General features: G+C 47.9%; 1 protein-coding gene across 1 annotated transcript in view; it reads left to right on the forward strand.

The window, feature by feature from the left end:
- Nucleotides 1-13,712, forward strand: part of MAP6 (microtubule-associated protein 6) — a gene marked incomplete at its 5' end in the record, with an annotated part of 15,639 nt that extends 1,927 nt beyond the window's left edge. The window contains 2 exons of the mRNA XM_010157634.1: nucleotides 121-317; nucleotides 13,534-13,712. Coding sequence (XP_010155936.1) covers nucleotides 121-317; nucleotides 13,534-13,603 — 267 coding nt within the window. The remainder of the gene's footprint in view (nucleotides 1-120; nucleotides 318-13,533) is intronic.
- Nucleotides 13,713-14,751: the final 1,039 nt, after the last annotated feature.

Below are 14,751 nucleotides of genomic sequence, written 5' to 3' on the forward strand. Positions count from 1 at the left end.
GTTTCTGATCTAAATCCTGTTTTCCACCTGTCCTTGTGTCTCTCTTTCTCTTTCTCTCTCTCTCTCTCTCTCTCTCTCTCCATCTCTGTGTTGTTGTTCTGCATTTCGCCGTCCATGCAGGTGGAAAAGCCTAGCGTAAAGCCTTCCAAACCAAAAAAGACCACAACAAGCCATAAACCCCTGAAAAAGGCCAAAGACAAGCAGATTGCATCTGGCCGGGCTGCCAAGAAAAAGAGCGCCGAGACCTCCAACACAGCAAAACCAGAGGACAAGGAGAAAAGTAAAGAGATGAACAATAAACTGGCTGAGGCAAAAGAGTAAATGTCACTGCACTTTCCTTTCTTTCTCATTTTTTTTCCTTTTCTTTCTTTCTTCCTTTCTTCCCTTTTTTTTTTTTTTCTCTTGATTAAATAAAGGCCACAAAATTAATTAGAGGCTTCTAATCTGCTTTTTGTTCTGATTGTATTAGAAGCTTTTCTGTTTTATTTCCAAGGAGGATTAGGGAATCCTTGTTTCTGAGGTCAGGTTGTTCTGCTTTGCCTGCACAACACGGCTCTGCACAGAGTGAGGGACGTGGGAATGCACAGGCGGGAGTCGTAGGAGATGACGGTGATGGATAAAGCGTGATTGCGTCCAACAGCCTGTCCCTTCCCTCAGGCTTGGGCCTTCTACACTTGGATGGCATGGAAGTGGCATTGAGCCATGGAGGGGCTGTGCTCTTATCCTATGAGTCCCTTTTGGGGTTGGCCGTTGGGTCATCTCCCACTGGTGTCAACAGGTGAAAGGTTCTGGAGGCCGAGGGGATCAGAGGTTCATGCTGTGGCTCTGCTGTAAATCTGCTAGAATCAGTGGTGTGGCCAAGAGTGATTTCCCCTGGTGACACTGGTGGGACTTTTGCTCCAAGAAGCAAAGGGAGAGGACATCCCGTGCAGATGAAGGACCAAATTCTCCCCCAGGGTAACTGGGGTGGTTCTAGCTGAATCAAGGCAGCTTCACTCATCAAAACTACTTGAAATCCTTGATGTAAAAAAAAAAAGAGAGGAGTGAGGAAAGGTGCAGAGAGCAGTGAAGACTTCCCAAGTGTGTGGCAGGTCAGATTAGATTATCAGCAGGCTGTTCTTCCCTATTGTTTCCCCTAGGTTATGGATCTTTTTAGTTAATCCTGTTTTGTTTTGAATCTTGGTCTGCTTTCTTCACTTCTGGGGTGCCAGTAGACAGAGCTAGATTTCAGAAAGAGGTTTATTTTGCAGACATGACCTTCCAAGGGGTAGAAGGAAATGAGTCACCAAGGTTGGCTAGAGCTGTCAGCCCCCGCTGTTTTGACTCTACCAGCTGTTGGAGTACATGTTGGCTTGTAAGCATCCTAAGAGGGCCATAAACCAGTTGCTGGGATCCTAGATTCTCTCCAGACAAGATCTCAGGGTTTCAATCCTATTTACTGTGCTCTTACTCTAGGAAATCTCCATGCGCAGCCAGACCAGTTTGGAAGCTGTAAACACAGCTGGAACCATTTGTTAGCGAGTATGAACTGGCTCAACAGACTGGCATTGCATACCCCAAAATTTGGGTGGTTGTGTCAATGGGAGCTGGGAGAGGTATGGTCCTAATCCAAATTTACGTGCCTAATTCTTGGATTGGGTCCTAAGTGTGAAAGGATTAATCTTGATCCCACCAAACTGAGCTGTTAAACTCTCCTGTAGCCGAGTGGCTGCAAGTCAAGATGCAGGGCTCTCCTTTGTATTTGCAGCTCAATATTTCTGTCTTAACATTCAGTCCAGCTTGAAACTTTCAGAGAACAGACAATTGGGAAGAACGAAGAGAGAGATGGGAAGTAGGGTAGGGAGGCGGTGTAAGAAGAGACTCTCCGAACTGTGTTGCTGTAGAGGTGTTTAAATGAGCAAAGTCTTGCTGCTAGGATATTTTAGAGATGTGAAAGTATCTAACAGAAAAAGGAATGGGCCAGGAGGGTGAGGAGTCCTGTTTTGGGGGTCTTACCCCATTAGAATTGGGTCTTTTGGAAACATAAATGAGTGATGGGCTACAAGGCTGAGAGAACGTTTCCAAAGAGGAGGAAAGCTCTGTGGTATACAGATAGTGACATTTGCTGGCCTTAGTAATGAATAAATGCCAAGTTCAGTGTATTGTGTGATGTGTCCTGTTTGCCTTGCGCTAACAGCCTAAAGCTTTGACTATAAGTAAGTGTAGTGTTCTGAATTCAGTGGTGTATTTCCAAGCTTAGCTGTGTTAGAACTGTGTGCTATGAGCTAGTCAGGTTGTGTATGTGGAAAAAATATATTCATATATAGAAATATATATATATATTTAAACCTCCAGTGTTTAGGAGGAAACCAGGGAAATCCTCCAGGAAGTAAAACTGTGGAAATCTTTGCGAATGTAGTGCATTTTTTGATGTGCATGCTCCATGGAGACGCTGACCTGTCCATATTGACCACTGCTTTTCTGAGTGCTCAGAAGCCCCTGCAGCCCTGCTCGAGTGCAAAGCCCAGCTCTGTCTCCAGAGCAGCTCGGCGAAAGGCTTCCGTTGAGCTGGTGGAGAGGAGTGCCGCCCACAGCTCTTCCCACCCTGCCGCACAAGGGACAACTGGCCAGAGAAGCCTGAGCTTCCAAGACTTGGTGTGATTCCTTGGCATTTAGATGTTTCATCCATCTTCACACTCCTTTCCTATCACAGGATATAGCAACAGCCGTGAAGATGACGTGTCACAGCAGGCAGAACAGGTCAGGAAGGCACGCAGACATTACCAATAGCCCAACACACCAGTCTCACTGTACATAAGGAAAGACCGTGCCAAACGATTCTCCCAATCATTTTTTGGCCTGAAGCTTCACATTCAAAGAGACAGCACACTTGCCACCATTTCACCTTGAATCCAATTGGAATTTAGCCCTTGACTTCAAGGGTAACCAGATTTTGCCCAAGGAACATCACTGAGATGCTCAGACCACCTAATCCAAGCATCTCCATGACTCTGGATCAACCACTCATCACCTAGGGCTTCAGAGTTGCTTCTTCTCAATGAGGAGCATCCATCACGGTGTTTGAATGACACATGTGCAGTGCATGTTGGAATATGACCTTACGTTTCCTTTAATACATGAAGATTTTGGTGGCATCTAACTACAAAGTTATGTATGAAGTGCTAGCCAGTGGTCTACACTCTCTCTCTAGCGAAGGAACTTTCCAAGGGCCATTGAGCTACCTATTTTGGACACCTCTCTTTGGGTGGGATGAATGATCCTTGGAAGGTTGCAAAGAGCCTGGGAGACTAGTCGGGCCTAGGGACCTTCTCAGATGGCAGCAAAATAGAGGTATAAATCCTGGCCTCTGCACCAGGTCCTCAGCACACATCCAAGGACACTGTTTAGCATTGCACTGAATGCCAGGAACTGCAGCAGAGTCAGGCCTCAGGGTGAAATCCTGCATTGCTCTACCTTCCACAGACTTTATGCCCATCGAACCCACTCAGGTTTATCAGAAAGGAGACCCAATCTCTGCCGTTTCAAGTTCACTTTGGACTCTGAGCTTGTCTATCCCACTGGGAAAGAATGTTTCCAGCTACCACAATGCTGATTGTGTTTCACCGCTAATTTGTAATATGTTTTGCTTTCCTTGTAAAAAGAAAGAAATGTTTTGCTTTTCACCCTGTGAAAGTTCCTATGCTGTCTATTGCTTGCTTTCTCATTTTCACTGTATTGTACTGTTTCTCCTTTCTGCAAAATGGTGCTAATTGCTGACTGAGCTCCTGTTTTTCTGACTGCTTTGCACACCGATCACCTGCTTCTTCATTTGCAACGCGTCTGGCGTGAAAACGTGGCTCCCATGAATTCCACAAACTCTTGCCTCTTGGAGGCAGATAGGAAGTGTCTAATTAATATTTTGTGGCCTGGGTTTGGTTGCATATCACAAATTGTCTCTTGTAATGTTAAGCACACTTCCTCGTGGTGCTTTTTCATTCTTGCTGTTCTAATGAGAATAACACACACACACACACACACATACACACACACACAGATTAATGTATAGCCAATTGATTGTGACGTGCTTGTGATCTTTGCTTGCTCAAAGGGTTTTTTTTTTCCAATGATAAATAAATGCTAAAGACGAATACCACCTCCTGGATCTTGTTTTCTCGATAAGAAGCACAGTTAAGTGAAAGAAACGCCCTTCCAACCACAATCAGATTGGTGTTGCTTAGAGCCACCACCGCTTCCATGCCTGCCGTAGGGACAACTGAGCTGTCACAGACTCCCTTTAGACGGCTGCTAACCTCAGACTAGCCTGACGTGAGAGCTAAGCCTTTGCAAATGTGAAGATGGACAGTGAAGTCATGTGGACGGAGCAGGTAGTTGGCTTTTATTTTCTTCGTGTCTTGAGCAGAGGGTTGGTGCGGTGAGTGCCCGGCATGCAGGCTGCTGCTGCGTCTTGCTCCTGCCCATGTTGCGCCGGATCAGGGAGCAGAAACCGAGCCCTGTCAGGAGCTGGAGGGAGGGGAGGTGCTGTGGATGAGGTCGCTTAATTACACACCATTTTCCAACTGCCTACAGCTTTTGCTCTGGCCCAAAACCACCTGAAAGACCCACGAGAGGGGTCAAGGGGCTATAAATCCTCATCGAAAGGAGGTGGCAAGTTCTTGGGTTGAGTGCTTTTGGCATGCTGCAAGGCTGAGCCACCGTTGAACAGGGATTCGGCAGTGTCTGTGGAAGTGCAAAACACTGATTTTATATTAATGAAAGGGTTGGCTATCTGGAGAAAATGATGGCTGAGAAGAAAGCAGGGCTGAGAGCACAATTTTATTTTAAATGGTGAACCCTAATCTTAGTTTCATCTCCTTTTAATTAGCCTGTAAGCCTGCAATTTTCATTTTTAGCCATGTTTTATCTTTTAATGGATATTCCAGTAACATCCCCACCAAGCCTGGGAAAACTGTCTGCATTGGAGTTATATTTTGAAATCTCTCCTCCAGCATAGCTCTGCTGACTTCCATGGAGCACCAACCCTTTTCTGCCTTACCATTTCTGAGTGCTATTTCTCATCTCTGCTTGGTTTACAAATCACTTTCTGAATTTATTCTATTAGTGACTACAAGCTAGTGCTGCTTTCTGATCTGCTGAATCACCCTGCCTTCCCTCTCCCTTCCCCACCACCCTCATCCATTCATTGATCACCTGTAACTATATGATCTTTAAAGTGTTTCAACTGAGCTGTAGCTCTGGGGATTTATCATTTCATCCTCCCCATACAGCTGGTATTGGAGAAAATGTTCATTGTTAAAAGATCGGTCGTTGATGGGGCTTATCTGTGACAATCCATGCTGGCCCACAAAATGTCTCTCCCATGACACAAAGGTACAGGGTCTGATCCATGCTGCAGCACGGATGGGTGATCCATCTGGTCCCACACATCCACCCACATTCAATGGTGGAAAACATGCCCTTGCTGCCCTATTCCTTTCTGATCTTGCTCAGCACTGCAGATCCTAAAGACACCGAGGGGTAGGATGCATTTCTAAGAGGCAGGAAGACCTACTGGGCTAATGACAGGCGTGGGGACCTGAGCTCCCTGGTCTTTAAGCATCCCTGTCTGAACCCAGCGCTGCTGACTCACTCCTTAGCCTTTGCCAAGTCATTAGTGTCTGGCACTGCCCACCTATTTCCAAGGGCTGCTGTGAGAACCATGTCTGTGCAAAGCTCTGGAGGTGGGTTACTAAAAATGAAATGCTTTGTCCTGCCAGAGCATTTAGTGTGGAGGCGCTGGCTGGAGTAAAATTAGTCCTAATTGTCAGTGGTGGAGTCTGGTGAGGGAGAAGAAAATACTGGAGTGTTGAATTTAAAGAGTCAAGTCTGCTTCTCACACTTGATAACGAAGCACCTGAGCGCAGCTTTGCAGAGGTACCGCACACCGTGAGCAGCCCCATGAGGAGGGGCCTGCATGTTCCTGATTTTAAGCCGTTGCTTTCAAACACGTCCTGTGCTGAGGGCTTCAGCACACACAGTGGAAGCCTTGTGCATGGGCGGATGAAGAGGCTCCTGCCTGATACTCTCCATCCCTCCATCCCGTTTCCTGCATCAGATGGGACCTTAAGCAGCTTGGGCATAGGACTGAGATTTGCCAATTTTTCCACCCCCAAATCTCTGAGCTTCCTTTGAAAACCTCAGTTATCGTGATTACATCCCTGACTGGTAAAGCCGGGTCAAAGGATGAGTACAGATATTCCATCAGCTGACATGTCAGCCCTTCCACAAATCCAGCCTCTTGTGTCACAATATCCTTTGGATTTAGGGTTTATTTAGAGATGTGCCAGTGTGGGAGAGAAAAGGACTGTTTAAGAAGATGTGTCTGTCATAGCTGGTACCAATATATTCCAGTATCCAAGGAATAACCGCCATCCCTAACAGCAACAGCAGTTAAAGAAGAGGAGCTGTACAGGAAGAAGAAATTCCCTTGTATGAATGTGATGACATGGCCATGTTCAGCACTAAGAACAGTATCTTTTGCACAGTTGGAAAATACTGTGATGTTCAGCCATGGCTTCAGCTGTCCCTGTTTCCTGCAGTGTCATGGTAAGTTTGACCCAACTGGGGATTTGACAGCCTGCTTCCATTTACCCTTTTGCACGTGAGATTTCTGGGTTGGGAGCAATTCCACTAATGCCACTGGGTCTACTCACAAGCTCAGAGGTCTGCAATGAGGGGTAACACACCTCTGAGTACGCCATGACTGGTGGTTTATCTTGAATGTGGATTGTTTGTAAACAGCCTTAATTTCTGTTGCAGGGTCCCTTGGAAATCGTAACTGTCATGTGGAGGAGATGTGAGCCCAAGGATAAAAGAAAAGCCTGCTAATGGATTGAAGGCATCTTTACGCTTTCTAAACCACCAGCTTTCCCTGCAGAGAGTCTGCTCCACGGAAACCAACAGCAAGGACCAGCCTCCTGAAAAATGATGGATGAGGAGTAGTGACAGATCTTGCAATGTGTGAGAGCACTGAGGAATAATAACCATTCCTTCAATGCCGGCAGCTCACTGATGTGAGAGATGGAAAGGGGGAAACATTTCTGAAACCCTATCATTGTCATCTGCCACCTCCCACCCCACCCTGGCCTGAGACATGCAGCCCCTAGGCAAAGCAGGTTCTTCCCATGTCTCCTTGGGGACTCAGAGACGTGCATGCCCTGCCGTGGCTGTGGCAGATGGGTCTGTCCTCATCATAGAATCATAGAATCATAGAATCACTAGGTTGGAAAAGCCCTTAGAGATCATCCAGTCCAACCGTATCTGTCCACCACTAAACCATATCTCTCAGCACCTCATCCACCCGTCTCTTAAACACATCCAGGGATGGTGACTCCACCCCCTCCCTGGGCAGCCTGTTCCAGTGGGTGATAACCCTTTCGGTGAAGAACTTCTTCCTTACATCCACTCTAAACCTCCCCTGACGCAGCTTGAGTCCATTCCCCCTCGTCCGATCATCTGTCATTAGGGAGAAGAGACCAACACCCACTTCTCCACAACCTCCTTTCAGGTAGTTGTAGGCAGTGATCAGGTCTCCTCTCAGCCTCCTCTTCTCCAGGCTAAACAAGCCCAGTTCCCTCAGTTGCTCCTCATAAGACATATTCTCCAGACCCTTCACCAGTTTTGTGGCCCTTCTCTGGACACGCTCAAGGACCTCAATGTCTTTCTTGTAGTGAGGGGCCCAAAACTGAACACAGTACTCGAGGGGCGGCCTCACCAGTGCCGCTTAAACAGCATCCAAGAGCACTCGGTGGTGCCAGCACCCGATGGTCAAGATAGGGAAATCCTGGTCGTGGGACTGACCTGCTCCTTGGCCTGGTTCAGGGTTTAGTACCCAGCTGAGGACCAGCTCAGCAGTGGTTTGGAGCAAAGAGATTTATCAGCAGGGACATGAGCCAGCAGGGCACCTTTAATGTGTTGAAATAGATAGTGCTTTGGAGTCGCAGGGCAGTGGACATCCTTGCCCCTGTCGCCCCTGCTCCCTCCCCTCTCCTCAAGTCTCATTGCTGATCAGACCTCTCTGTCCCTGTTGGCTTCTTCCCATGCAGTCTTCAATGCCCTCACCGCCCCATCAGACCCCATCTGCCCACCATGCTGCTATTCCTTCTTGCCTTCAAAATCATTTTCCCTCCATCTTCCCTGCCGGCTTTTCCGTGTCTGTCCCACAGCTGCTTCTCCAACCCCTTGCTTTCTCCCACCTCTCCCCCTCCAGCACCTTTCCCTTCCATGTCATCCTAAATACCCAGCTCTACCAGGGACCTTGTGCTTCCCATCTTCCCCAGGTTACTGTCTCGTGTCCTGTCTCTCTTGGACTGTAAGCCTTTTTCTTTGTCTGTACTGTGCAATAACACTCATTGCTTAGAATAAATAATACCTACCGACTGCCCTTTCTCTCTCGTTTCTTGGTGTGGCTTCAGTAGATGTGTCTGCAAGTGCACTGTGTTTGTCCTGCTGGCCAGTTCAGCAGCCAGTCTTGCTGCTGCAGCTCTGTCTGTAGTCTTTTGGGATGACTCTGCTCATGTTTTTGTTCCCTGGTACCTTCCTTTTTTTTTTCACAGCTGCAGAGACAAGCTTTGTTGTCTGTGTAGGAGCCTGGCGTATTCAGATCTGTGTGACCTTCTGTCCTTTGCAATTCTGGTGCATCTGATAAAGAGGTTGGCCTTTCCCCAGCTTTGTGCAGAGATGTCCTGGGCTCACAGGTAGCTGCACAAACACAGCAACTGAGGAGAATGAAGGAGAAATCTTGTAGCCAGAGAAGAAGCAGCCAATATTAAAGGAACTGCATTTCCCAGCACATTACAGGAGACAGTGGGCAGAAGTGTGTCAGTGGAAATCCAAGCAGAAGCTGGCTTAGCAGCAGGACATGTTTCAGAGATGGATGCCCAGGAGGCTTCTTGCAGTTCACAGCGTGCCCTGAACATCTTCCTTCTCCTTCCCAGGCTAGGACTAGACCTGCCCGTGGTCCCCCCCAACCTGTGAGTACAGCAAGCACCCAGTTGTGACTAAGTCTCAGGTGAATCCTGGCTCCCTCCTTATCCTAATTTATTGCCTGAAGGTGCTAGTTTGGTGTGTGCTGGCTGGAGCTATGGAGATAGTGCTTCTTCCCAGCTGCTCCACACACACATGGGAAGTTGCAGGAGCAGCTCGGTTCCTCTACTCTTACTGTGACCCTCACTGCAGGTAGCGTGCCACCACCCTGCCAGAAAAGCAAAGGAGACGACTCATCACAGTATGGCCATCAGTCTGGTTTTGTGGCCCATCTGCAGAATTTAGGTCTGAAGACTTAATTCAAGGCCAAACTGGACCTGGTTGGTGGACATGGATGGGAGAAGGATCAAGCAGTTCTTGGTCCCCTGAGCTTCCTCAAGTGACGAGAGAGAAGGGAGGTCCAGTCCTCAGTGAGGAGCCTGGAGATTTCATCTAGAACAAGTGAGACCTGCATCTGTACTTGGCATCTCCAGGCTCTAGGGTGTAGATATGGGGTGTAGATTCAGTGTAGATACTGGAAAGAGGCAGTGGGAAAGTGGATGCCTTGGTGTAGGTAATATCCTGCATCCTTCTCCGTGTGTCCCCATGGCCTGCTCCCACCTGCTTTCACAGTGCTGACAGCTCTTCCTCCAAACTCTAGACTCCATGAGTGAAAAAAACCCTAAAAAAGCCTAAAATAGGAGCCAGAAATCTCAGCTGCACAGTTTTAGGGACTGAATGATATTTAGGACAATATTTTTGCATGCCACTGAGGTCCTTAGCTGACCTTGGTGGTACATTGAATGCTGCTTTGCAGATGGACAGTGGTTTAAACTCGGTTCAGACTAAGTTCTGAGCTCCTTGCTGCTTACCTCATGCTTAGATCAGGACAGATTTCACAGTCAGACACTTTCGTCTCCTTCTGCCCTTGCTGGCCCCAAACTGTGCATATTTCCAAGGCACACCCAACCTCTGGAAGTGATAACAACCCCTGTGCTTGCTTAGATACAAATCCAGGCTGGGATTCTTCATTTCCCTGAGCTTTAGCCTCACTATTTGATGCTGTTGCCTTTTCCAACACCAGATATTGAGTGCATCATTAAGGCCATTTTCCAGGACAAAGAAGACTTGCATTTTTGTCACTGTTAACACAGCAAGCTGCAATGCACAAAGGGCTATAAGGCATTTAGAAGAGAGGAGTTACTCGTCATGTCCTATAACCTAGTTGTTAATTGCGTTTGCCCAAGAATCAATGAGTTTGTGTCTTCTGAGCAACGTGAACCTGCCACTGTCCTGGGTGAGGGCCCTAACAAGAAGATCAGTTCCTCCACAGAAGAGACCTGTGTCCTCACCTGAATCTTCTGGGAATGAAAGGCCATATTTCATGGTTCTTCGCAAAAAACAGTTCTTTGTGAACTTCACAGCTGTGTGTGCCTGGGGTTGTGTTGCAGGAGAGGATTCCTGGTGCTTCTAATTGCTCTTGAAGTCAGCTTTTGATTTTCCATGTGCCTGGAGTTGGATCTGTCCATACAGATGCACAACAGCTCCCAGATAGTTAAACAGCTTTCAATGAAGATAATGTTGCAGAGGATAAATGTCATCAGCTCTGATTTGATATCAGGCCATCAAAGCACCAAGACCCAAGTCCACAGAGGAACAGGGATGAGCCATGAGTAAGTCCTCTGTATCTATGAAGAATGCGATAATGTTGCTGGAGCCCATCACCGTCAGAGGCAAGTTCTGACCCCAAGTTTGAAAAGCAAAGTCCTCGCGTGGGATGGCAACCATCAGCATTGCTCTGAACTAGCTGATCCGAGTGTGCTGCCGGCTGTTACACCAGCACCAGCAAAGGGGAGACTGTGCTGCGTGTGCTCATGGTGCTCATCCTTTCTGTGTTTCCAGACACGAGGTGCTGCTTCTGGGAAACAAACCCCTGATGAACCCGTACTCTTTCTGCATCGCTCTCTCAGTCGTAACGCAAGTAATGATCTGTCAGCTCAATCCATCTCTTCTCCATTCCTCACATTGTCATGTCACATAATTAACCTCTCCTACACACAAGGGTTTCACCGAGCAACAGTTTGCCACCAGCAGCCCTTGTGAGGGCAAAGATCTCCAAGCGCTTTCCTTGCTTGTCTAAGACAAAGACCATTTGTAAATGTTGTTGTTGTTTCTGTGTCAGGTCTCATTACCTTTCAAAATCAGCCTTTCCTCTCAACCCTCCGATTTGCACCCTCCCAGCTCATCCTTCCCGAGGCTGGTGCACAGGGCTGGACCTGGCTGTGCAGCCCTGCAGAGAGTAGCCACGGTGTTCTCCTCCTGGGGAGAGGATGGGCAATGCTGCGTTGTCTCAGGATACCAGTTCCTGGGGAAAATATTGCAATTACCTCCCTCACACCCCTTCCAGTTTAAAACAGGTTCAGAATGAGCTTTACTGGGAAGGACAACCACACAATTATTTGTATTCGATGCAAACAAAGAGGAGGCCAGGGGATGGGGGTGGGGGACAGCCTCTTTCTCCCCCAGGAGGCTGGGTCTTAGTCAGCCTGCAATACATGGCTGAAGGATGCACACACTCATGAGGAAAGAGCCAACAGGTTAAAATGAAGTATCCACCACACAAACACGTACCTCATGCATCAGCTTTCATGGTGGCATCAACAGAGAGGTACCACATCGAGGCTGCTGAGGAGGGTGAACTCCCCTGGTGACTCTAGCAGGAGCTAAGGGAAATGTTGATGGAGGGTGATTTCAAACAGCTTATGTTCCTCCAAGGAGAGGTTATTTTGGCTTTCTGACTCTGTTGTGAAATGCAGGGCAAAAAACGAGAGCAGGGTTGGACACCAAACCCAGGGAAGAGGTGGGATTAGTCTGGCATTGACTAACCTACAGCCTGGAACATCACATGCACACTGCCACAAGAAGACCTGAGCTCAGGGCCCATAGTTACTGCATCCTCCCTTACTAGACCAGATGTGAAGACCTGCTCAGAGGGGGCAGTGTGGCAATTGGAGCAGATGTTGGCAGCCTTCAACCTGCCCAGCCTGTCGGTGCAAGTGCCCTTGGCCAGACTTTCCACTGGCAAGGGCATGCAGATGTCTCCAGCCTTCTCCAGAGGCAAGGGGTCCCGTCCTAGCAGTTGTCTGCATCAGCAGAATGGACCTGGTCTGACCAACACTGGGGCACCTTTCCAGTGAGGAGCTGCCCTGCGTTTTCTCCTGATCCCTTGATTTATGGTGCTGGGCTTACCTCATTCCCATAGGAACTAGTAGGTTGGAAGGACTCAACAGTTTTCCTACACTGAGGACACAGGGAAAAGGCCATGCTGACATCTGCCAGCAGCTTCTTGCAGCTGTAAGCATGAAGGGCAGGACAAGGGTGAGTATTTGAGCAAGAACTGTCCTGCCAGGGCTGTCAGCGTGGTCCTGCCCTACGAGCCTCACACAGAGATGGTTAGACTCACATGTCTGGGTTGGGCTGGTTCCATGGGCCAAGGAGATTGTAACTAGCAACTCTTCTGCTCCTGGTGTCAGCCTCTCCTTCCCTTCTTTAAGCTGCAGGCTGGAATCACTGCCTACGCAAAGGCAGTGTCAGGCTGGGGAACAGACTGGGATCGCCACAGACCCTTAATGCAACTGCTATGCAAAGCTGCCCATTTTAAATCTGAGCAGTTTTCTCCTGCCTCTCCATCTGCTTTCCACAGCCTCACAGATCCCTCCACATCCATCACACATCTCTCCTCATCCCTCGAGATCCTCCTTCTCTTTCTGTCTCCTAATGAAGATTGATTCCCGTGTTCCTTACTGGTCTTTCCTTCCCTATCTCTTCCTCTGCACTTCAGCAAGACCCGACCTTCCCTCCATCACCTGTCCAGCAGCACCTACCAGAGCTCCCAGGCTTTGCTCTTGAATGCCCCCATCCGAGCCTACCTCAGGTACAGAGCTGGGCCCAGAGCTGATCCAACAGGCATCCAATGCCCTGGTGCCACCATCACCTCCTGGTGTCTCCTGGGGGCAGTGAAGAGGAGAGGTGCTCTCAAATCGGGGTTAGCATCTGTTAGCTGGGCTTGTTTTCCTATTGGTTGTTTTAACAGGTACCGGTTGCTTCCTGAGAAGCACAGGAGCTTGGGTCCCCTGCTTTGTAGGGCTTTCACCACCCACCTTGAGGGAAACAAACTGCTTCTTCGTGAGACAATTTTACAGCGAGGTGCTTGTTTGATGCAGGTGATAATCAATTGGCAAGCATTTTTCATAGCTGATGGGTGGATCTGATCCTGGTCCCAGTTGAACCAGAGGCTGGTCAAAAAGTCAAGACCACCAGCCCTCCTAATTTTGTGGATATCCATGGGTTTTGGACCAGGACCAGGCTCACCAACCAGCCTGAGGACATACCGAACATGTGCGGGCTGCTTGGGGAGCACTCTGCAGAGCCACTCGTCACGAGGGAAATTCCAGCTCGGGGGTGGCATTTTGGTTTTGTGCAACAGCTGATTGCTCTGACAGCTTTACAATGATGCTCTTTCTCTGTTTCCAGGACCCCCAAAAAAAACACTGGTGCTACAGACCAAGAACCAAGTACCTTAGTGCAGGAGCAACGCACATGAAGTTGAGCACTTTCTTCCGAGCGGCAGTTGGAGCAAACGTATAGTCTGCATGAAATGTGTATCGTCTGGCTGGCATACAATAAAGCTGATGATCCGAGCTGAGTGACAATTTCTCTTGTCTCTCAAGCACTGAGAAGTTATTGTCACCACGATCTGTGTAATGCAGTTAGCATGTCTGTGCCTTGATTTATATTCAGTAAAGTCAGAGAAAGAAAACGGGTCCAATTCTCCCTTTATTCATAGCTGTGAAATGGCACTGGTTTCAGTGGTCTCTCTAGTTTACACGCACAGCAGAGAGATAGATTCATTTCCACAACTCATGGAATTTCCATGTTGGATTGCAGAGATTATCCCAGAAGCCTTGTTGATATCAGCAACCCTTTTCAAAAAATCCTTGGAAGATTTAACACACTATAAATTCTTAAGCGCCGTCAGGAAATCCAGTTTGGATGTTGCCAGGTGAAGCGCATCTTGTGCAACATCTGGCACATCCCTTTGAGGTTGTGTTGCAGCCAAGAACTTCTCGGACCATTTTCTGAGACCGTTAATATTCAGTTGGTTCGATTTGCAATTTAGGGTAAAGGCTGGTCAAGACACCAAAAACTTCTGGCAAATTAGTGTTTTTGTCAGCAGTTTTCCCAAAAATATTTCATAGAAAACAATTGTAAAGTGCAAACTGGAAATGTTGTAGGACGAATACAGCTGGTTCATGGGATTAGCAGGTATGGTTGTTCTGTATGCTCATCTTCTCTGAGTGAGGTTCACTATAAGATGTATGCATCACGTGATGGGGGATGTACAGCCTGTCCCCTATGGATGGCTAAGTGCATGAAGTACCCAGACTGCAGTTCCAGCAAGGTACTGGCCCAGCACACTCCAATAAAGATTTCTAGGTTAGGCTGAAGTGTTATAACATGTAGAGCTGGGATTTGCTTTATTTTCCACAAATGCTAACTTTTAACAGAAGGCTGCTCTTCCTTCACAAATTAATTACGCAAGGCAGCTACTTCATCAGAGGTGGGCTAGGGTTGGCCAGCTTTCATGGAGCATGGCAGCTCCAAAGCCCTCCAAAACTAGAGGATATGGTTTGCTGGGTCTAGTTCAGAAGGAGCCTTAGGCTTGAATAAGTCATTCAACTCATAGAATCA

Source organism: Eurypyga helias, unplaced genomic scaffold, assembly GCF_000690775.1.
Source record: "Eurypyga helias isolate BGI_N326 unplaced genomic scaffold, ASM69077v1 scaffold24738, whole genome shotgun sequence".
In the NCBI taxonomy this organism is placed as follows: domain Eukaryota; kingdom Metazoa; phylum Chordata; class Aves; order Eurypygiformes; family Eurypygidae; genus Eurypyga; species Eurypyga helias.